Source organism: Balaenoptera physalus (assembly GCF_965194825.1).
Source record: "Balaenoptera physalus genome assembly, chromosome: 11".
Lineage (NCBI taxonomy): Eukaryota > Metazoa > Chordata > Mammalia > Artiodactyla > Balaenopteridae > Balaenoptera > Balaenoptera physalus.
Window position 1 is genome coordinate 6,467,000 of NC_138896.1, and position 24,325 is coordinate 6,491,324.

Here is a 24,325-nt window from a genome sequence, read left to right on the forward strand (position 1 = left end):
TACATTTTCCCCCGTTTTTATTAGTTTCTGTTTATCTCACTTCTCTTGCTCAACAAATGTCTTTTTTTCTTTCTGTGCTGTATTGCTTATAGAATTTGGGATGCACTTCATTTTATTTGAGATTTTTAACAGGCTCTCATCTTCTCACAAGGCAAGAATTTGTCTTGATCACCAAAAAGAAATTCTTTATACCTGTCTCTAAGCAGTCCCTTTATCAAAAAGCTTGTACTGAACACCAATATCTAACTGCATATGATACTCATACACACAAATGTGTTATGTTTTAAGAAAATGAATGGATTTTCAGTTGAATACACTTATTTAAAAAGTTACTGTTTATGGCTCTGCTTTCCAAAATTTAAAAATACCTCCCCAAGCCACACTGCTGTTATAGGAAATGGAGTGGGGTGCTGCGTTCTGTCCCTATTTCCCAGAATGTAGCTAAATTCTGGAAAACCTATTGCCCATTAATATGACTTCCCTAAGGATTTTTTATCTGTTCCATCTAAGAGTAAGTGATAGTACAGCAATTTTGTAACCTCATTTTCTCTTTCTATCAGACACATAGCAATGTCTGCCAAGCACCCAGGAGGTACACTAGTCCAAGATAGAATCTATGATCTGTACCTACTATAGAAAAAAAAAAGTCTAAACTTCAGCACATGGGAGCATTTGAGTGTGACCCATAATATTACTACCTGGTTAAAATTCATTTCCAATTAAATCATAAAGTTCTACTGTTAGTCACATGCATCTCACCATGGGATTTTTAAAGTTGGTTCATGTCCTTGGTAAGTGTTCAAAATGTTCTCTCAAGTCAGATATTCTGTGACATGAACTGTTCTGTCAGTGGTGCTGACCTAGCCTTTGTCAGTTTCTATCACGATGTCATGCTTAAAATATATGTTTAGTCTGTTTTAAAAATAAATACATCATTTTCTGTTTTTTTGGGTTTTTTTTACAGGCTATCTTTCCAGTCTTGGCAACTGGTGCAGCCTTTTTTCTACTCTGTTTTGCTCTCTGTGTCATCTATAGATTATAGAAGAGATGTCCTACCATTGGCTGTTTCAGTCAACCCAGTACATTCTCCCCATACGTTCCACATCATTTAAAATGGAAATTCAGGATATAAAATTTCTATTAAATATTTAAATTATTAGGGAATTTGGAGTTATATATTCACAATAAAAATATTCAGAATTTTTTCAAGTACAAATGAAATAAACTCATATATACACTATCTATGTCCAATATCTCAATTATTTGATTTTTATTTAAGAGTTTAATTCTATTCACATATCATCCATTCACTTAAAGGGAGTCATTACATTAATCAATGGCTACATCTTCAATTCTCAATTTTGTGTGGGCACCGAGAGACCACAGCCTCAGAGAAAGCATGTTTCTGATATGCATCTTCAAGAATATTCCATTTAAATGCATATTAATAATCATTTCATTAAATTGCAATATTCAGTCATGGAGAGATTTTATTGAACTTTCTCATTCTCTCCCCAGTTATCATATCCTTAATCTAAATCATACCCTCATTTAAATCGTATGTCAATGCCTTTCAGGTCACTTTTCTCACCTGTGATTTGAAAGGGTTGTATGTGTCCTTTTCATATTTTGGGATTATTGAGAGGATTTCTTTGACAACGTGCCTTTATAGTCATGGTTATAGCTGTAAAAGCTAATAGCTCTTGGGGCTCTAAACATATTCTAATTCTAACCTATAGATGAGAGTATGGAAATTCTAAGGGGTTTAATATCAATCAGTCATCAAAATGGGTACACAGTTTTATCAGTAGTTTAAGTGAAAGAAGAAAAACATGATCTGAATTTCATGATCCTTCAACTTCTGATTTATTGCAATAAAATCAGTCTGGAACCACGACAAAATATCTAAATTATTTAATACAATCAAATGTGCTCGTTCAATCTTTAATCTTCAAGAGATCCTTTAAAAGCTTTGGTTTTACATTTTTGTCACTTCTCAAGCACAAGCTTTTGGCTACTTATGTGAAGTTTGAGACAATCCAAGGTAAATTCCCCAAGATGTCTCCAAAATCACCTTCACAGGTAATTGTCCTCGAATTAGGCAACTGCCATCCCCTCGTCCCCCAGAAAAGGCAGCCGGAGCTCATGCTGCACTTTTGCTCTGGATCTCATCTCTTTAAATCCTTTCAGGTCCTCATCTACATTTTCATCTTAACCGTCCATGAAACCCCTCTCTCTTTAAACATGTTCCGTTTCCATTACCCTGAAAACCATATAAAACCCATTACTTAATATTGCTACTGCTCATTACTATTGCGGGTGCCATCATTTTCCTTCCTTCTTTTCTTGCCAAATTTAAAAATGTCCATAACTCATTGGTTTATTGATTCATTCGTCCTTAGATATAGTACTTTATTAAAGATGTTTATTGGACATAGATGTTGTGCTAAGGTGGTGGAGAAAAACCTGTGTATGTCACTTGCTGTGCCCGCCACCAAGACACACTTAGTACTTAGCATGTAGTAGATGCTAAACAAACACGTGTTCTTCTATCCACCCCCCTCCTTTTCTGTCCACATTCGTCAGTTGTCTTCCCTGTTTATTTAAATTTATTTTATTGGAGACAAAGTCATTCTTTCTTTAAATAAATGCCATGTATACAGAAGATGGGCGGTTAAAAAATTTTTCAGGCATAATCGTACCATCTTAATTCAACTGTTTATTTTTTTTATCGTTCTCACCAGGAGTTACTTACCTGTATACATAATCCCTTGTCACAGGTTTATATTGAAGTCATTGTGGCCTTATATTCACACATGCTGGCTTTTGCTCTATCATTTCCAAAAACTCAAAGTGAATAGTGTAAAACATAGAATGAAAGGTAAGTGAAATTCTATCACTCTGAGATATCATCCCAATATCTTAGTGACCATGATTTTATGTATTTCCCTATGTACATATACATATAATTTCATATGGATTGAATATTGTTTAAAGTGTTCAAAGGTTTAAAAATCATACCTATAATATTTGAAGACATTGTAAAAATAAACATTTCAAGGAATCAAACCTGTATTAAGTTCTCCCATTGGTTTGCCACTTAGTTCTACATGGCTGCTTCTAAGTCTTTTTCAACACAAATACATATAAGAGTAAATATCCAAATATGTAACTTTAGCAACATAACTAGGATTCTGTAGCTCACTTAATATAACTTAATGTCTTGAACATAATACCGTATCAGTGCTTCTCTATTTACCTCATTCAATGTTTTTTAATTTAAAAAAATTTTTAACTAAATAATACATACGTGTATATATTTTCAAGAGCACCTGCTACTATGAGGCTTGAAAATAAAAACAGCAGTTGACAACCCCACCCACTCTTAACTACTCTAAGAAACTTTTTTGGACATTTCTTCTGCATTAAAATTTGTTTTTCAAAATAACATTTGTGTATTGCCATTTTTAGACTTTCTTATTTTAGACATTATTTAGACAGTGATTTCTTACAGCAGAAAGATGCAATTTATCTTTTCTACGGAGCTCCATAACCCCCTTCATCTTCTTCCACTTGCATATCTGCTATATTTCTATCACAATTTTTGTGTTAATTCACTAGCCACTGTGTATATGACTATAGGCATATTGTTTACAGCTAAGTAATGCAGAGTACGACAATGACATCCCCTTTCCTGTACTGCTCAGGCAGTTAATAATTGCCTTATTTTGTATTATTTTCTTAATTTCCCTTTACACTTATTATTAATTTATCTTCAGATTCCCTGATAATACTGTCACATCCCTATAAATACGGTGATGTTTTCCTTGGAGATATCCACCTCTATTTTCCCTGGTGACTTAAACTTTTAATAATATGTTTTGATTGGGTTCTTTTTCATTCATTGAGTTGAGTGTTTCATGGGCCCTTCAATCTGGTATCGATGTTTTGGGTTATTTTTCGTGCGAGAAATTTGTTTGTATTATTTCTTTGAAAGATTTTTTTCTTTCTGATTTTGTTGTTCTCTCTTTCTATAACTCTTAGATTGATTCTTTCTTATACAGTTTTTCATTTTTGAATATGTTTGTTCTACCTTCTCAGGAAGTTCTTTGATTTTATCTTCTAGTCCTTAAATTGAATTTTTAACTTCTCTTATACAATTTATTAATAATTGTATAATTATTAATTTCCAAGAGCTATTGTTTTATGAACAACCCTTTTGCTTAATAATATCCTTCTTTGTTTCATAAATCTTCTCTTACTTTCTCACTTTTTTTTAGGCTACCAATTTCAGGATTTTTGTTAGTTTGTTTGTTTCTTAGTTTTCCCTTTCTCTCTTAATAGTCTTATTTTTTCTGAGTTTCCTTTCTCTATCTCCTTTAATCTTTGTCTTTCTTGTTGGAGGTTTTAAAAAATGTTTTATATCTCTGGCTCTCTGTTTATATTGAAAATGAGGCAGTGATGCACTAACAAGAAGGTCTGGATATGTGAGTGGGCAGATTTGTTGACTGTGTGTAAACTCAACCTTTGGGTTGGGACCTTCCGAGAGCCAGTCTCTATAGGAATTTTTTTCTTGGATTGGAGGATTTTCCCAGAAAGAAACCCTCCAATCTCTTGACTGTGAGGCCAGGGTAAAGATGGTGTAGAAGAGAGTGTGATTTTAGTTTGGCTGCCGGGCTCTGAGAGCCAGACAAGGGAAGAGGAATGTGAGTTCATAGACAAGGGAAGAGGAATGTGGGTTCATAGTCTAATACTCACTTTCACTGTCCCCCTTCTTGGTGCTTCAATCTTATGCTCAACTGTGTCTTATGTCTGTGAACCTAGAGCATCTCTTGTTTAAAATATTTGTATAGTAAACCTCCCATGTCCTGTAGGGTGGCAGAGATGTAGTGACCTGTCTGAATCAGATGGGAGAGGTTACCTGGGGTGTAGTTACTATTTGTACAGACCAAGCTCATTGTTCTTATCCCCATCCTGTGTCCTTGCCTTCATATGTACCAGTTGCCTCCAATTTTTGAGATATTCTGAGATTGTTTGGTGAAAATTACCTTGTTTCCTGTTGGCCCTTAAATTGAATGGAGTTTTGATAATGACCTGTAGAGAAAATTTTGTAGTTTCATTGAGATCCAAGACTACCACATTCCTTAGCCTCACTGCTACAATTGGTTTTAGTCTTCTTGTTTTTTTAGCACAAGGTATTACACAAACACCAAAGGAAAAAAACAAAAATAGAATATAAATAAACCTACCAGAAATAACACATCTTGTTCAGTAGTGTTTTAATAAGTCAAGAGCATAAGAAAATAAGTAATTTTATAAATAAAGTTTATTATTTTAAAATTGCATTGAAATGGCTGACAAAAGAAATTCCATAAGACAATACCCCCAAACCTTAGCAGAGGCAGGAGGACTGCAAATTACTCCTATAGGGTAGGGATGGCCAGGCCTATCGGTGTTGTGAACACTGAATTGGTTGTAGATTTAATGAAGGGAATCTACTGTTTGATTTTTTTAAATGTCAACATAAGGAGAACAAATATGGGGCACGTTTCACATGCCATCTATACCTGCCTAAAATATTGGAGCATTATTGCCCTGAGTGTGCTTGCATTCTTTAGTTGTTTCTCTTTGAGGTGTTTCTCAAGAACAGAATGCTTCTTAGGTGTTAAACAAATATTTCATAACCCAGTAAAGACACTATTCAGTATGCTTCCTTATTCCTTAGCAGGAGTCGCCTGGATATCTCTGTCCAATATTTGGAGGAAGACTTCTGGGAAATGGCTGGCAGCTCACAATGTCTATTGAAGCAAATGAACTCTGTAAAATGAGAGATTTGCAAGAATCCTTAAAATTTCTGCAATGTGAGTTTATTCCCAGGATCAAATCATACTCACCTCTCATGCTAACCAACTTGCTGCAGCCCGGGTGATGGTTTTCTCGGGATGACATGGCAGTGGGGCCTTTTCAGTGACTCTAGAACCATCGTGTAGAAAACATTTGGCAGCCTCAAGAGGCGGTCTTACTGACCGTGGCCATATCATTTCACAATTTTTAAATCAAAATCATCCTTCATGTATATTACGCCTGGGGTGTTATTTTTCTTAACAACATCAGGAAACTGAAGGATTAACTTTAGGATAGATCCTGAACGGTCTTGCTTTTTCTGTGATTTAAATCTGAAAAGAAGTCATAGACTTCCTCAAAAATGCAGAAAAGCATTTTTTACTTCTGCTTTTCTCTGCACACGACCCTCTATCTGACGGTCACAGGGACTGAACAGATATCAATAAGAAATGGAGGTGATCGAGAGAGAAGAGGCATGTATACTAATTTCTGCAATTATCAATTTGTCCAATTTTTTAGATCGATAAGGAAGCGATGGGTTTAAGCTTTGGCAGTCTTTTGCCTCCTGTCCCCTGGCAAATTCTGTAATATTGACAGGATCGGGCATGTTCAGGGGGGTATGGCTGTCGACCAAATTCTGTAATTTTGGAGTTGGATCAGCAGTAACAGGTTGTCAGATTAGCATCTGATGTTGATGAGAACATCCAGGTGAAAGATGCAGTAGGAGACCACATACATCTGAGAAAGGAGCTCGGAACACTCTTTCCTGAGGAATTCAACCTCCTATCAGTAAAGGTAAAGTGGATATAAGAAAAATGCCATGGGTGTGGAGAGAATGAGGGAAGGTCATATATTTCAAAAAAGAATATTGTTTACAAGGAGTGTTAATAGGTTTCAGGGGAAATGTTAATTTTTTTTTCTCCTAGATGAAATAGCTACTGTAAGTTTTTAATGGTTAATCATTCATTCCTGAATTTTTATATTAAGCATTTTATATTACTTTATTGACCTAACTTTTATGCTCTTCTTCATTTTGACAGTAAAGAATGACCAGGCAGTACTCTTTGAAAATTGGAGACCATTTGCACCTGCTCTCTGTTGAGGAAAGTGAATAATAGGGTGCCCTCAAGGAATTTCGAAGGTATCACTCAACAGAAACTTTTGTGTCTGAAGAAAACTAGATCATTTTATCATGGTAGGCATAGTGATATGTTTGCTTTAATAAAATGCCATATTTCTGCCTTTAATCTCTTGTCAACCAGCTATAAAAAAGCCCCAAAGTGCATGCGTGCAGCACATGTAAACACTTGTGGTTTTGAGGTTACCACAGAACATACTAATAAAGCATGTAATTTGTGTTTTGTGCACAGACTGTAATAATTTATTGAGTGGTAGAAAGAAGCTAGAGAAGGATTTTCTCTAACTGTAGCCAGCAAGTCAATTTAATTTTAGGACTCTACGCAGAGGTGCATGTAGACACATGTTCATACAATGAAATCATGTGTAAAAAGCATCAGAAAGCGTCCAGAACAAAAGTGGGGCAAAATGCAAATTAGTTTCACACACACTGAATGCATTCTATCAAGTGTTCTCATGCTGTTCCTTCAAGCTAATCAGCTGGGAGGGTGGGTATTCTTTCCCAAAGAAATGTGTGTGCCTGTGTATCACACACTGATAGTATGACAGAATGTAGATTAAGTTAATTCAAGTAAATTAAGATAAATCATCATGGCAATCACATTTTAAACTTCGTGAACATGAACATGATCTCCATAGCGCCTGTGGATTAGTTTTGCTCCTTTATTTTTATAGGGAATAACAAAATGTGGAAAGGTCGAATCACTTTTACAGGGTCATGGAAGAGCTAATGGTCTGACTACAGCTTCTACCATGCTTATTGGAGCAGCTGATTTCTCTGTTTATGCAAGATCCTTATAAGTGAGGATTGCATCTTACTCGTTTTCATGAAACTTCTTCCCTTGTGAAATACATTGCACACCACACACAAGAAATGCAGATCATTTGAATGGAAACGCCTCGAAAGGGAAGAAATGAGAAGCTTTACTGTATACATGCCAATGTCTGGAAAATTTTGTGAAATTCTGTAGTTTGGGAATAAAACCAGACTTTATGCAAACAAAAACATGTTCAGTTTAGAGAAAATGTCTGTGCCCAGAGGAAATGGATCTTAGGAACCCTGTGTTTACTCCAAAAAGATGCAACACCTGTCACCTGGAAAGCAAATCACCATTCTCTATGCTTTTCTTTCCTCTTAAAATGTATATACTGGGCTTCCCTGGTGGCGCAGTGGTTGGGAATCCGCCTGCCAATGCAGGGGACACAGGTTCGAGCCCTGGTCTGGGAGGATCCCACATGCCGCAGAGCAGCTAGACCTGTGTGCCACAACTACTGAGCCTGTGCTCTAGAGCTCACGAGCCACAACTACTGAATCCCACACACCTAGAGCCCGTGCTCCGCAGCAAGAAAAGCCACCGCAATGAGAAGCCCGTGCACCGCAATGAAGAGTAGCCCCCACTCGCCGCAACTAGAGAAAGTCCACGTGCAGCAACGAAGACCTAACGCAGCCCAAAATAAAAATAAATAAAATAAAAATAAATAAATTTAAAAAAATTAAAAACAAAAAAAAAATGTATATACATATATTAGTTTTCAGTGCAGACAAATCTTTTGTGGTTCAAAAGCTTTGGAACTTGAGGCCAAATTAAAATGAATCCTTTGTACCACCTTTAAGCCATAACCCACTTCTTCCTTTGGTACACATATACTTATCTAATCAACCAGCTCCCATGGACAACTAAGGATTGAAGAGCTTCCTTGGCCATGGGAAAGCATAAAGGCATTTTGCAAATCTGTAAGGAGACAATAGCAGAGTATGCCTGAGAGCCATTCTATTTAAAGCAGAATTGAAATTGCACTGATCAAACCTGGGAAGGAGTTTTCTACAAGGGACTCAGCCAGTTTTCTACTCTCATGAGAAGGAAACCATGATCTTAGTGGCCATTCTAATCCTTTCTGTGGTCTGAACTTTACTCTTTGATCATTTGCTCACATAATAAAGACATACAGAGAAAGGAGAGGGGAAGGAAGGGGGAAGGAAAAAGAAAAAAGAAAGGAGATAATTAGAAAACCCCATCTTTCAAATGTTTATCTTATGCATAATTAGAAAACCCTATCTTTCAAATGTTTATCTTATGTATGTTAGCTGGTAGCGTTTTGTTTTGTAGCAACAGTAGCTCTGAAGTCAACATTCATCAAATGCCAGGAACAAATGTTTTCAGATTGATAAAAGTTATGATTTGGAAGATTTTTGATTGGCATAAAATGTAACATAAAAAAAGTAGAGATTAGTTATTTAATCTCTAGCTGAATTAAAACAAGCTTAATTGGGGCTTTTTTGCTTCACATCCTTTTTGGTGTTTATCTGTGGGTTTCTAAACCCTGTGTGATTGTCAAGGCATCTTTCATGAAGCACCTTTTAACTGAGCCAGTTTCTTTTAACACACACTCTGAGGGGAGGAGGGACTAACAGAGTCAAAACAAAGGTAGCCCCCAGCTCATGTTTAAATCTGTAGCTCTGTAAGTTTGCAAAGGTTCATGCACCTCAAACGTACCTAATTTTATTTTAATATAATGATCGAAACAGCTATTGAAACGTTTTAGATAAAAATGGGCAGATATAAAGAATAATAACAAAAACTGAATCAATTTAGAACACCAGGGGCTTCCCTGGTGGCGCAGTGGTTGAGAATCTGCCTGCCAATGCAGGGGACACGGGTTCGAGCCCTGGTCTGGGAAGATCCCACATGCCGCGGAGCAACTGGGCCCGTGAGCCACAACTATTGAGCCTGCGCGTCTGGAGCCTGTGCTCCGCAACAAGAGAGGCCGCGATAGTGAGAGGCCCGCGCACCGCGATGAGAGTGGCCCCCACTTGCCGCAACTGGAGAAAGCCCTCGCACAGAAACGAAGACCCAACACAGCCAAAAATTAAAAAAAAAAAAAAAAAAAGTAACCGATGCCAAAGCTTAATAAAAAAAATTTAAAAAAATAAAAAAGTTTAGAACACCAGGTATAGACTGTACTCTAAAATTGTTCAAAAATCAAATCGGTATCCACTACTATCTTTTTTAGGGCTTTCATCTTTATTTATTTATTTATTTTTTAACGAAAGTATCATACACAAAGGCTATAATTCCTATTTAAAGTAGTTAATTCAAAATAACTTCATGATTGCAATTAGAACCATAATTGATACCAAAACATACAGCATTGACATCACAGGATATAATCCAAGTTGAACTCACTAAATCTACTGGTATCTACATATATGTAAGACCTGTTAAAAACCAGATAATTTTCCTCAATATGAAGAATGAAGGAAAGACAATACTTTTTCTTTTTTTATTCCCACAGGGCATATATACATATCTTTATATTGAGATCTATAACAAACTGAAGAGTGAAAATCTAGAGCTAAGAAAAAGTGTCACAAATTCAGGTTCCAAAAGATTTGGATAATGTCAGTGGCTTGTCAATATCTTGAGCAATCATTGAAGCTTTATAAGAACTTGTGGATTCTATATTTTAGGATCACAATCTTCCATGATTTAACATTAAGTAGCTATAAAAAACATTTAGATGTAGATTCAGACACATCTGGACTAGATTTTGCTGAGTGAGACCTCTAAATAAAATTACTAGCTGTTTCTTTCAAAATATAATTTACATTTGCTCAACTTTATTTGGTGTTTACGTTTCATATTTGAAATAATCATTAGCTCCGAATGAGCATTAAAAAAATTATTCTAGGGTCTGTTAATTTTGGAGCCTGACTGGCTCAAATATCCATAAATTCAAGTGCAAACTTTCTTAAATTCTGATATTTAAAAAACTTCATTCATTCATTTGTTAATTCGTTCCTCCACGTGCCTTTGGTAGGGTCTAAATAAATATTTGCTGGATGGAAGAATGAATGAATGAATGTGAGTGGATTTCCATACATCTGGGGTGTACCTCTCACTTACAAAATAATCATTAACTCTGAATGAACATTAAGGAAAATCATTCTATACTGGTGATCACGTAGTAAATGCAACATTAAATTTCTGGCATGCATGGAGATTTCTTTCTAATGATGAAATTTCATAAATAATATATATGCATTTCAGACTGTACTCCAAGACAATTGGGGAAATTTGTTCTTCTCCTTTACCAGGAACAAGCTGTGATGCCTTTGAGGTCAGTACTGGCACAGGGGCTGTTATCAAGGTTTGCTGCTACTCTGGCACATTCTCTTGCTCGCTCATTATGACTTTGTTGGGCGTATCTCAACTATAACCTCAGAAAAAGATTTCTACTTAGCATTGACAAGGTGAAACCAAAGTAGCATATATTCATCAATGGTTTTTCCCAGAGCATTCTTCTGGCAAGAAATGTCAACAATTTAGCACATGACAGTGACCATCTGTGTGCAGATGTCTATAAGAGGCATTTGTAGTTCCTCTCTTTCAGATTAGATTAAGGATAACCGTGAAGAAAGGGGAGAAAACAACCTTTCTCTGTAGCATCTAGCACTACTTCCTCTATATTTTCTGATAGAGTAGTAGCAGGTACTATGGCTGTTTCTTGAAATCATACTTTATTTTTCAAACAAGGACATTTGGTGCCTGAAACGCCTCTAGGAGTTTATTTCACTGACTTGCATCTCCAAGAGGAAGGAATTCAGATGAAGTGGGACCCAAGGTTCAGGCATGCGAGGCAGACTCAGGAGTAACCTTGGTTGCAGGAGGTATTGAAGGGTCTTCCTAACAGTGCTAACCTTCAAGGTGGGAGAAATCAAAGCACAGAAGCTGGAGCCAAAGAAAATGCTTCATGGTCAGAAAGGGTGATTCTGAGATCAGAGGAGGATTCGTCACCCATATCACCCCCTGGTCCGGCCCTGGGAGATCACGCCTGAGTGTGAGGGACGGAGCTATGAGAGAGGAAAAAAAAACAGAAACAGATGTTTCTGTTTTGCAGGAACACAGCTGCGTGGCTGTAGGGGTCTTATAGTGGGTGATCACGTGGTCGCAGGATGTCCCAGGTAGCAGAAAGCTCAGCTCATAGGTGGCTGCTCAGAGGCCCTCCAGAACCCATCCCTGACTTGTGGCTGTGGTCAGACTGGCTGTGGACAGTTTCAGGTTATACAAAGGTAGTGCCGGGAAACAAACATCAGCAGCATCAATCACAAGAAGAAAACCAGGTTGGCAGCCCCAGGAAGCTGGAGCGGGTGTGACAACAGCCAGTTCTTGAGCACTGACTCTATGCCTGGAAATGTTCTAAGTGCTTCACCTGTAGGAACCATTGTACCCCTCAAGACAACTCTGTGAGTTAGATCTTTTTAGTATTCCCATTTTACAGACAAGACGGTGGAGGCACAGAGAGGTTAAGTAACTTGACCAATGTCACACAGCAAAAAGTGGCAGAGCCACTGTTTTAATTTGGATTGAAGAGGAAAGTGAAGGATTTTTCTAGAATCTGAGAAACATCTGAGGTGGGTGGGAAGGAGGGATTTTACTTTCAAGTGGCATCCGGGGTACTGAAATAGACAGGAAGAGCGGGAAAACTTTTTTTTTTTTTTTTTTTTTTAGTCCTAGGTTAATGTGGCCTGAAAACATTCCTCTGGAAGCAATGGAACAGCAAATACCTTTCTCATAAGCACCGCCTGCGAGAGTGGCACTTGAATTAGCTCCAAGAGAACAGGAGAGGAGGAGAGGAGAGGCACACGTCCAAAATGCCCATCACGAGTCAGGCGCTGGCCCAGGTGTGTTACCACGCATCCGATGCTCACAGCACTCCTGCCATGGATCACTTCCATTTCTATTCTGTAGTTTAGGAAACAGGCTCAGAGAAGCTAAGCAAATTTCCCAAAGTCCCACAGCCACAAAGTTGCAGAAAGGGGATTCAAAATGCAGGTCTGGGACTTCCCTGGCAGTCCAGTGGTTAAGACTCTGTGCTTCCACTGCAGGGGGCATAGGTTCGATCCCTGGTCAGGGAACTAAGATCCTGCATGCTGCATGGCATGACCAAAAAACAAAACAAAACAAAATGCAGGTCTGACAAGTTCCAAAGGCCATGCTCTTTTCAGAATCTTATACTGCTCCTCCCCAGAGAAGAGATATAGCAGAAAAGAAAAAAAATGTGAACTTAAAGCATCTTTCATGTTAAAAAAAATTGCCATCCATAACAAACATTAAATTATTCAATTGCTCATTCACTTGAATTAAACATTCCTCAGGACACAATTGAGGGAGATCCTGTTCATCTATTAACAGTTACAAGGAAACAAGAGCAATGTTGCAAGGGACTCAGTCCTTAACTGGAGGTTCTAACTAAATGCGTCTCTGCTACTTTTGAGTAGGAGGAGGACAAGTGCTAAAACGCCTTAACTTGCTCAAGTGCTTAGGAAGCACTTTGAAAACAGGACTGTCACAACTTTGTACAAACGGGTAGAGTGAGTCAAAACCTCTGATGCACGAAGGATACTACCAGCTTCACCCATGCAGTGATTTCCCCAAATGTGTATATTAATTAAATGGCCCTCTTCTGCTCTAAAATGTTTCTCCCATGCCTCTCCCTCAGCCCACATGCTACGTTAAACCTCAGGTATGACAGTGTGGCGAGCAGCCCCTGATTTTAATGAGTTATATATGGAAAGTTGCTTGGAAGTCAAATCCATTGTCTCACAAAATAGTTGTTATAAAGATGGCTAGATTTTATCTTATTTTTTTAAATTAACATTTCTTATTTATTTATTTATTTATTTTTGGCTGCGTTGGGTCTTCGTTGCTGCGCGCGGGCTTTCTCTAGTTGCGGCGAGCGGGGGCTACTCTTCATTGCGGTGCGCGGGCTTCTCATTGCGGTGGCTTCTCTTGTTGCGGAGCACGGGCTCTAGGGTGCACGGGCTTCAGTAGTTGTGGCATGTGGGCTCAGTAGTTGTGGCACGCGGGCTCTAGAGCGCAAGCTTAGTAGTTGGTGGCCCATGGGCTTATTTGCTCCACAGCGTGTGGGATCCTCCCGGACAGGGCTCGAACCCATGTCCCCTGCATTGGCAGGCGGATTCCCAACCACTGCGCCACCTGGGAAGCCTGATCCAGTTTCTTTTGAACACCGTATTAGTTTTCCAACAAAGCTACCACAGATAAAGTGGGAAACATGGACCTACGAATGGTTTCTCTGCCATCTTCTTACCCTTTTTTTTTAAACTAAAATTTTATTTTGATTATTGCCCTAGAAATAATCAAAGAGCAAAAGACCAAAAAATATAAAAGTTGAAAGAAAACAGGAAAACTTCCTTCACCATGAAAGTGGTAAAAAATCACAATCTTCAAAAAGCCTCGAATACCAATTGACATATTTAAATCAGCTTGGGTATAAAATGAGCAGTGGTAATTGGCACCGACAGGTGACTCGGGCACGCCTGAAATGTGGGAGCATTATGAGCACACCATAAGTCTACAGGCTTGTATAGTGCGTATTTGAAGAACGAAGGTCTTTTAAGGATTGATAGACATTTGCAAACCAATATTTGTTTGGCTGTGTGTCATTTCTCAGAGATCTATTACTAGAAGCCAAAGAGGAATGGTGACCTGGGACAGAGCATCAAGTCAACTTGATTGACAGCAGGCAGAGGAGGGCATTTGGCATCCAGATGCTTTGAGTTCCATGCTCATAACACATTGCAACAGCCTTCAAGGAAAGGAACAAACAAATTTAAGAAACACACATCGGTGATCATCCAGAAGACTCTGTGAATTAAGTAGGGAGGTGCAATGGATTTACTGTCCAATGCTCAGAAATTCTGAGAAGTTGCGAATGGTAATGTAGTGACGTTCTCAGGATAAAGCGACAATGCCTACATCTTCAGAGTCAAGTTCAGTCTACAAAAATCCTACACATTTGCCCATGTATCACTGGGTACAAATCTAGTATGGCATTAAGACTTTGTAACAGGTTTCTGCAAACACATTTTAAATGTCTTTTTCTTTCTCACTAGAACTTTAAGGCTACTCTTTTCCTACTACACTTCTATGAAAATGAAAAGGTAAATTCTTAGCTTTCACCAGGGAGCCTTTCGGGTATATAAATAGAGGTCATAGCCATGTGTGTTTGATTTATTGCTCAGACCATGGTAGCGTTCTGTATGGCCTTTGGTGTTCAAGGTTTAAATGTTGCATGTCTCCTAGTGGGACTATTATATTTTAAGTACAGTTCTTACAATTTATTTTTTCTCTTTCCCCCTATATTTAATCTCAGATTATACCATAAAGGTAAACAGCTGCAGAAACAGAAGAAAGCCCAAAATCCAATGGAGTTGGATAATCTGAAAAGGGCTGATAAGATCTTTTCAGTCTCAGCAGAGCAAGGCCAGAGGGCAGTGTGTGGTTTGCTTTATGCTCACCAGAATGTTCTCTCATTTCACACAGTCAGTCCTGTTACGTTGAGGACACAGTGTTCTAACACTAGAGAAGCTGTCTTGTTTTTTAGTTATTACGTGTGAGCAAATCTATTCTGCTTAATTACAAAAACATGATGATGCCAGCAATCTGATAAACTATCAGGGGATTGAAAATCAGGTTTTGGGCATGTCTGTGTCCTCTGATGCTTCCAATTTTACTGGGGGAACATAGTATAGATAGGTTTATGTGGAAACGCCTCCAGCAAATTCAATCCTTTTCCTAGTTCTTTCCAGGAGCATTTTATACCCATGGATTATTTGTGGAATACTTTTCCTTGGTAAGTTAGTTAATGGAAGTAAAACTTCTAGAGAAACTACACTTATATCTTGCTTTGATATTGATCCATTTAATATATTTCCCCTTATTCTTTGAGGGGGGACTTAATCCAGTGATTGGTGTTTTTTTCTGTGACAGCATGACAAAGTAAATCTCAGTTTGGGGGAGGAGCCAAAAGTGTGCGGACACGGGGGTTCTCACCCTGCCTCTGCCGATGTTTAATTGTATGACTTAGGAGAGACACCAAGTGTTCTGTCTTCATTTTCCCAGTCTGCAGGAAGGATCATTCTTGTGGCTAAATGCTTAGGAACGAGGCTAACACATTATATATGGATAAGGCAATCTACTCAGCTGTGTAATCAACTCTGTTGCCATACTGGTCACTTATATTCCCTGTTTCTCTACTTAATGCATTTATTCATTCTTTCAACAAATCCTTTTTTGTATTCCAATTATGTACCAAGCCTTGTGCTAGTTACTGGGGAAAAGGCATTCCGTCTATCGTCAAGTTTACATTTTATCAGGGAAGATAGACAAATGAATGGAACAAGTAGTCAAACGTTCTGTGCCTTTGTAGGAAAAGTACAGGGTACTTGGTGGGCCTATGCAATCCAGTTGAAAGAGTCTTGGGAAGTCCTGGGAAGGGACATTGAGACAGAAACCTGAAAGATAAGTGAGAGATAGACAGACGAAAGGCAGTCTACTGCAATATATCCATAGTGAGGGCACAGGTGGTGCAAAAATGTCAAGGTGAGTGATCGTGTTCAAGGGAACACAACTTAATAGCAGTTCGGAAAGCATGGATAATAGAGCGTAAAAGACGGAGTGGTAAGAGGAGGCTGGACAGAGTCTGATTGGCCATGACCGTGAGAAAGCTTTGAAGGGTTGAAGTGGGGAAGGGGCTCAGTCAGATCTAAGGTTGAGAACGGCCCTCCAGCCATGATGGGGAGACTGGGTTGGAGAAGTCAGTACCTTTAGGTGCTTAGTAGACATTTGTTCGTGTATGAAGACATAAACATCTTATTAATCCTCACAGAAGAGTCATTGGAAATGGATTCTTCCCTTTTTTTAAATCTATATTTTTATCATCTTTATCAGAAGAGTATATTATGAAAGTATTTTTACTTTTTCCATGACACCAATAAGAAAAGATGCTTAAATGAGAAGCACACTTCCATGGGTGTGTCTGGGTTTATAAATTAATTTGCTTGTCGTCATCACCATCATTATGTATTTCTTATAGCATAGATTGTCCTGTAGATGAGAAATATGGGTAAGACAAGCTTTGGTGACACACTATGCCAGTTAATTTAGTTATAGATCCTCCCCTTTTTCTCCCTCCCATTTAAATGTTTGGGTCAAGACTTTGTAGCTGAGAACTGCATCTTAGAGGCCCCCCAATCTTGTACAGTTGGAGGAAATTCTCCTAGTCATCTTACCTTCTTTGCAAGTTGATTTATTTTCCAGTGCCTTCTATGTACTGCATGTGCTCACCACTTTTGATATACAGTGTTTTGCTGATTGATTAGTTATCTGATGCAGTCAGTAGTCCTTATTTGGCTTTCTTTAACTTGAGTTTTGGCCCTCACCGTATCATACTATTTTAATTGTTTGGACAATGTTGGTCCCTGGTAGGGCAGTTCAATGTCTCATTCTCATCCATCCTCAATAAATGAGGAAATAAAAAACTAAAAGGCTGAAATAATGACTTGAGGAAAGTGACCTTTCCACCCCTTTTATTCTTATTTTTTTATATCAGCCCTAGTTCTTTGTGGTCTCTGACATCCCTTTTTCCAAAAACAAGTGAAGGAAGCATGGAACCAGTATGTGGCCACTTAAAAGCAATAGAAGTAGAATAGATTTAAATGGAAATAGGGCAGAGTCCTCACAAAAATTAACTTTCTTGGACCCTTTCCAGAACTCATCATAAATGAATTGGGTTATTAATGATAAAAGTCTTTATTTAGGAAATGCATTTTAAAATTTTATTTGAAAATGGGTACAGGCTCATTTATTTTAGGCCTCGTATGTGCTTCAACAACAAAACCGACAACAAAAATTGTAACAGAAAGCCATGTGAAGTGGAAATTATAATCTTGATTTTTTTGGATTGATGTATTTAGTTTATTAGCTTGAATAACTATATATGTAAATATATAACTGAATCACTTCTAATATCTGTTATCTCTCTCTCTCATCTATTTATTTATCTATTACATTATATACAAAAGACTTATAAAATCTTTAGGTTCAAAATAGAAAAGTTAAGAGAGTTTCATATACTGCAAAAGGCTTCATTCATCAATATACAAAATAAAGGACTGAGGGTTTTTTAAATAGAAGAACACCTTTAAGGCATTTAAAATATTTAATATACTTTACATAACCATTTTACACATATGAAGTCTCAGATTTAGTAGGAAACATTAAGGTTATTTAGTACAACCTTAGCAGATGAATGAGCCCACTCTACAACATTCATAATAAGAGGTCACTCCATTTTCCCCTCTATTTCTAGTGATGGGAAATGTACCATCTCCTTTGAAAGCCAGACATATTTGCATACAAAATAATCTTAGGCAGTTCTTTCTTACAATGAGCTATTATCCTTTTTCTGCAGTTTTCACCTGCTTGGGTTTTGTTCTGTCCTCAAAGGGTCTCAATGAATGAACCTCATCTCTGCTCCACTTGACAATGCTTCAGATATTTAGAAACAGCTATTTATTTCCACTCTTTTTCCATCACCTATTAGACATCCAGAAAATTATTAACTGTCATTCAGAATTTTATTGGTCAAAAACCTGTTGGATCCAGAGCCCCCAGACCTGAACAAAATGCCCTGAAGGTACAAACCAGGACAGCATAGAGTTAAGAATCACTGTCGTTGCTCTTGAAATAACAACCAAAAAAAAGTTTTTGTTATTTTTTCTGACTAATTTGCAAAAGAAGGTATCCATTGGATTAACTAATGTTCTTACACTTGTGGTTTTGTTTCCCCTTGATTTTTGACTAAGGTTTGAATTTAGAAAGTATATAATAAAAAAATACAGAGAGAAGGGGAATCAAAGATGACATCAGATTTTCATCTTTGAAAAAAATAAAAATCATTTCTCAGATTCAAGAGCTTTTTATAAAGAGTTTTTCTTTTAGGTTATTAAAAGGAAAATAGTAACATGTAAATGTACCTCATAATATAAGAACTTCATAATTACTTCTCTCTACAACTTTGCTGTTTCATTTCTGAATCCTTTTAGTTATTATTTTAATTTAATTTATATGGGATTCAGTAACTTTTTTCATTTTCTTTCTCTTTTTTCCAACTACAACTGAATTCATTTCTAAAGTTTAGGTATATTTTTAGATCTCTGAATTGTAGTATTTCTAAGCCAGCAAACGTGCCTTACTAACTTTAAATGCAGTGATAGATCTCAATGCTGTTCTTAAACTCACACCTGAATTTTTTTTTTTTTTCTTCAACTCTCTTTTCCATTTCTTTCTCCATCTTCTTTCCAGGCATTCTTTCACTTTCAGAACGTATTTACCTCTTGCTTAACTCTTTCCAATTACATTCTGGTAGTTGCAGCACAGCACACATCGGATTTAATAGAGCAAGAAAATTCTCCATCTTATCTGACCGTTGGGAGTGTAATATCCTGCTCTTTTGGTTTATACCCACCGTCTACATGGGAGAAGGAAGAGAAGAGGTATTAAGTGGGGGAACATATCTCTAACAGGTAGACCTCTTCATGGTAGAAAAATAATTGTGCTAATTTAAATGCATTGAATAAGTTGACCAAGACATCGGTTTATAAAGTTGTACCATCTTACATATTTTACGGGTTTGGCATACAGGGTGTGGAAAAATAACTACACACAGACTTGCATTAATTAAAGACGAATAGAAGACAGCACCCACAATATCTTTTAAATGAAAAATCATTGAGTGTATCCTTTCACAAATATACTTAGCTAAGATATTTCCATTTTGCCATTTGTTTTGTATTTCCACTAAGCTTTCGATAGACTATTAACTTCAAATGCAGTTGCTCCCTGCACAAAGAAATTTCATATTAGTTTTGTGAGTTTGAAAGAGCCCTCCTGTCTCTTTTAAATTTCCAATCCCTCTTTTCCGTGCTTGAACATCCGTCTTAGAGATGGAATAAAGGGTTTATCTATTCTTTGCACTTAGGAGTGGTGGAGTTTCGTATTTTTTATTGATAATTCAAAAAACTAATCAAATTTATTTACATCTAATAAGCTTAAGAAATTATTAGATGAGTATGAAAGTTATCTACTTATACCCCAAAAGATTAAAAACTCATGGGTTACAGATCAACATCAGGTACCTCTGGTATGAGATACTGAGAAGAGCACATCGATTCTGTGGCATTCTTGCCCAAAATGTATAAACTTAATGTGATCATAAGAAAATATCATATATACCCACACTGAGGGACGTGAGACCAGCACTCATTCTGCAAAATATCAGATCAGTACTTTTCAAAGCACTCTACTAAGGTCATAGAACACAAGGAAGGATTGAGAAATTATTGAAGATTGAAGGAAACTAGGAGACATGACAACTAAATGCATGGTGAGATCTTGGGACCAAGAAAGGACAACAGTGGAAAAATGGTGAAACTTTCTTATGGTTACGCCATAGGTTACCATCAGGAAAAACCAGGTGAAGAGTGTATGAGAACTTTCTATACTATTTTTGCAACTTTTTTGTAAGTCTAAATTTATGTATTTATTTTTAATATCTTTATTGGAGTATGATTGCTTTACAATGTTGTGTTAGTTTCTGCTGTACAACAAAGTGAAACAGCTATACATATACATATATCCCCATTTCCCCTCCCTCTTGCATCTCCCTCCCACCTTCCCTATCCCACCCCTCTAGGTGGCCACAAAGCACCGAGCTGATCTCCCTGTGCTATGCGGCTGCTTCCCACTAGCTATCTGTTTTACATTTGGTAGTGTATATATGTCAGTGCCACTCTCTCACTTCATCCCAGCTTTCCCTTCCCCCTCACCATGTCCTCAAGTCCATTCTCTACGTCTGCATCTTTATTCCTGCCCTGCCACTAGGTTCATCAGTACCATCTTTTTAGATTCCATGTATGTGTGCTAAATTTATTTTTTTTTTAAATAGTCTTACACTTTTCCAAGTGTCCTATAGAGACATGCTCATACACATTTATTTATCTCCTTATTTGAGGTTTACGTTTATTTCATATTATAAGTAGTGCATAGAGTCCTAACTTAGACCTGAAAGGAGGCTGACAATCATGCAATTTGACCCCCCTATTTTATGCAGGAGGAAACAGAGAACCAGGAAAATTTGTAACTGAGCTGAGACCAGCACTCAGGAACCCTGAGTCTCAGTGTCGGTTTTTTTCCACACCATTCTGACGCCAGACTGAGAAGGGCTATTCGCAGATTTATGATTTGATTACTTTAGACATTTTTTAATTACAAAGAAGAATGTAAATAATTTAAGGCCTGCCTTGTACCTCTGATCAACTCAGAGCCTGGTTTTTGTTTTTGTGTTTTCCATAAAGGTGTTCACTGACCTTGTGTTACTGAATGAAATTTAAAACTAGTGATATGCAAACGTACTTACTAAAGGCAAATACTATTTCATTCATTAGTGGTCTCTGATGGCCTCTAATCAGAGTACCATCTATTGAATGAAAATAGATTGCTTCTTTGATTCTACTGATTGCTTCTTTGAATTTTCTGAAGAGAATTTATTAACAAAAGCTTTTTCTCCACTATTTCTTCCAACACATGTATTTATTCACATACTGTTCTTTTCTTATGAAATGAAAATGGAACAATTAAAGTAGTTTTTCAATGTTTTCCATAGTTTTTACTTGGGTCCTGCTGAGGCGAGCCTGCAGATTGGTTATTTCTCTGGGTATGTGAATGTGTGTGTGTGTGTGTTTATTTTTCGACGTCAAAGGATAGGGCCTTTGTCTCTTATAGAAGTGAAAGAAAAAATTTAAAAATCCTAGGGGTTTCTAATGTAGATCTGAGCCGGTTACTAGACTGCTAAATAGCCAAGAGTACCCACTTCATAGCAGCTTCATGTTTTATTTAATTAATTAGCCATGATCTTTAAAATTTACTGTCCTTTAGTGTCCTGTTAATGTTAACAGTCATGTGTCCAGGGTCTTGAACTAAAGTGTGGAAGGAGGCAATAGTTATATACTAGTCGTAACCGTTAAAACAATCTGATGGCGTAGTTCCTCTCCGTGGGTCTTACTGTTTTTACTGAAATGTTATTAAATATGGGAAAAGACTTCTGTGAGTGAGTCTGACGAGCTCTTCCTATAGAAGGAGGCTTGCACTGCAATGCTGACTGCAGTTCTGTGCTGTCACTGCATGAGGCTGCCTGACATGTGGTGATTGGAGATTCCGTTTCATAGAAACTGAGACAGAGGGAGTCTCACTACATAATGTGGTCGAGGAGAAGGTTTTGCTTACAAAAAAATATGCTCAAAAGAGAATCAAATGATGCAGAAACAGCTGTACACCCAGGCACAAAAATATAAATTTATATACAGACCTTACATCCTTCACAAAAGTTAACTCAAAATGAATTGTAGGCTGACATTTAAAATGCAAAACTATAAACCTCCTTGAAGATAATCTAGGAGAAAATCTAGATGGCCCTGGGCATGGTTCAGACTTTTTAGATACAGCACCAAAGCACAATCTAGAAAATAAATAGTTGGTAAATTGGACCTCATCAGAGTAAGAACAAACTTTTGCTTTGTGAAAGTACTGTCAATAGAATAAGAAGACAAGGCACAGATTTGGAGAAAATATTTACAAAATACATATCTGAGAAAAGACTTTTATCTGAAATACACAGAGAATTCTTAAAACTCAACAATAAGAAGACCAACAACCAATTCAAAAATGGGCAAAAGCTCTGAACAGACACCTTATCACAGAAGATATATGGCAAATAAGCATTTGAAAAGCGTATGTGTGTACTCAACATCACATGTCATCAGGGAAATTCAAGCTAAAACAACAACGTGATATCACCACAGGCTTAACTGGAATGGCCCAAATCCAGATCATTGACAGAATCAGGTGATGTTGAAGATGTTGAGGATGCAGGTGAGGATGTGGGGCAGCAGGAACTCTCATTCACTGCTGGTGGGCGTGCAAAATGGTACGGCCACTTCGGAGGACCGTTTCTTACAAAATAAGCATGCTGTCACCCTTCAACCAGCAGTCATGCTCCTTGGTGTTTACTCAAATGAACTGAAAACTTATGCACATACAAAGACCTGTACACAGGTATTTACAACATCTTTATTCATAACTGCCAAAACACAGAAGCGACCAAGATGTCCTTCAGTAGGTGAAAAGATAACTGAACTGTGGTCCATCCGGACAATGGACTGTTGTCTTGTTGAGGGACTGTTATCTGCAGTGGTGATTGGGCATAATTCCTTGCCGTACATTTTTTAAATTAATGTGAAGGGCTGCTATTTTTGTGTCCATTCTTTTTTTCTTCTTCTTCTTCCTCGAAGACGATAAGTTTTTCTTTGATTTTCAGAGATAGTCAACTTGGAAGATTCATCCTGCTGGACAGTGTGATAAAATTCAGAAGGTAGATTGTTTTCTGGTCAGGATTCCCAGCATGACACAAATCCAACTTTATATTAGAAATTTGAAGGAGAAAGAAGTTAAATCCCAGCACCCATTACTCAGAAAGCAAGTGAAGGGATCTTAAAAACATAATTACTAACTAAACAAAGGAAGGCCTGAGCAGTGCTCAAAGAATTCGTGTTTGAAGTAGTGCCTAATCCTGTAATTGCCACTTCTCAGAAAAGGTCTGTGTCTATGTGGAAGAAAGCCGTTATTTAAATCATGGAACATTACACATCAAAGCTGCTTCTGTCAAGGATGTTTAGTTGCTTCAAACATTTTTTTTTAAAAAAAGACAAGACTTGGGAACCAACATTTCAGCTGGAGCTGAAGGAAGGAAATGAAAACAAAACAAAACAAAACAAAAACCCCACAACTTTCTTCCTATGGAGGAAAAGAAAGAAAAAGAAACGTTATCTTTGTATATCCAAGTCCATACCTTTCCATCACAAAGGAAATGTATGTGGTCCTTTGTGATGAGTTAAGATGCAAGAGGATTTCCTAGCAGGAGGAAACTGTATTGCATCTGCCTATTCATTGATTCCATGCTTTCCCCATGTGGTTCCCTTTGCACGTGGCCGGAGACATGCAAGTAAAGTGCAAATTCAAGTGCAAATTCAGTTATGCCATTTGCCTCCTTAAAATCCAACAGATGACTCCACTTCACATATTTTTTAAATTTTCAAGACTTTTAATATAAAATACAAGCACCTGTCAAAATATAAGCCCCCTGCTGTATAGCACAGGGAGCTCAGCTCGTGCTCTGTGATGACCTAGATGGGTAGGATGGGGTGGGGGGGAGGTCCAAGAGGGAGGGGATATATGTATACATATAGCTGATTCACTTCACTGTACAGCAGAAACTAACACAACATTGTAAAGCATTTATAATAAATAAATGCTCCAATAAAAAAAAGAAAATATAAGCCCTCTTACTTCCCACCTCTATTTCCTTCAGACTTGGTGTTCTAGTATTCCAATTTACTTGTTGCTGTTTAAGACACCGTGCCGTTTCA

At 37.5% G+C, this 24,325-nt stretch overlaps 1 protein-coding gene across 5 annotated transcripts in view; it reads left to right on the top strand.

Moving 5' to 3' along the window:
• LOC309637976 (uncharacterized protein) overlaps positions 1-17,980 on the top strand; it is a 278,481-nt gene extending 260,501 nt beyond the window's left edge. For 2 of the 5 annotated variants that reach the window (XR_014250896.1, XR_014250899.1), the window contains 2 exons: positions 2,781-5,861; positions 6,885-8,802. Coding sequence is in view for 1 of the 5 variants with exons in the window: in XM_082413441.1 (XP_082269567.1) it covers positions 5,726-5,861; positions 6,885-6,946 (198 nt within the window). In the remaining 4 variants the exon portion in view is untranslated. Of the gene's footprint in view, positions 1-2,780; positions 5,862-6,884; positions 8,803-14,454 lie in introns of those variants that run through there. The other 3 variants (XR_014250895.1, XR_014250898.1, XM_082413441.1) reach the window with 3 other exon arrangements.
• The last annotated feature ends 6,345 nt before the right edge of the window (positions 17,981-24,325 follow it).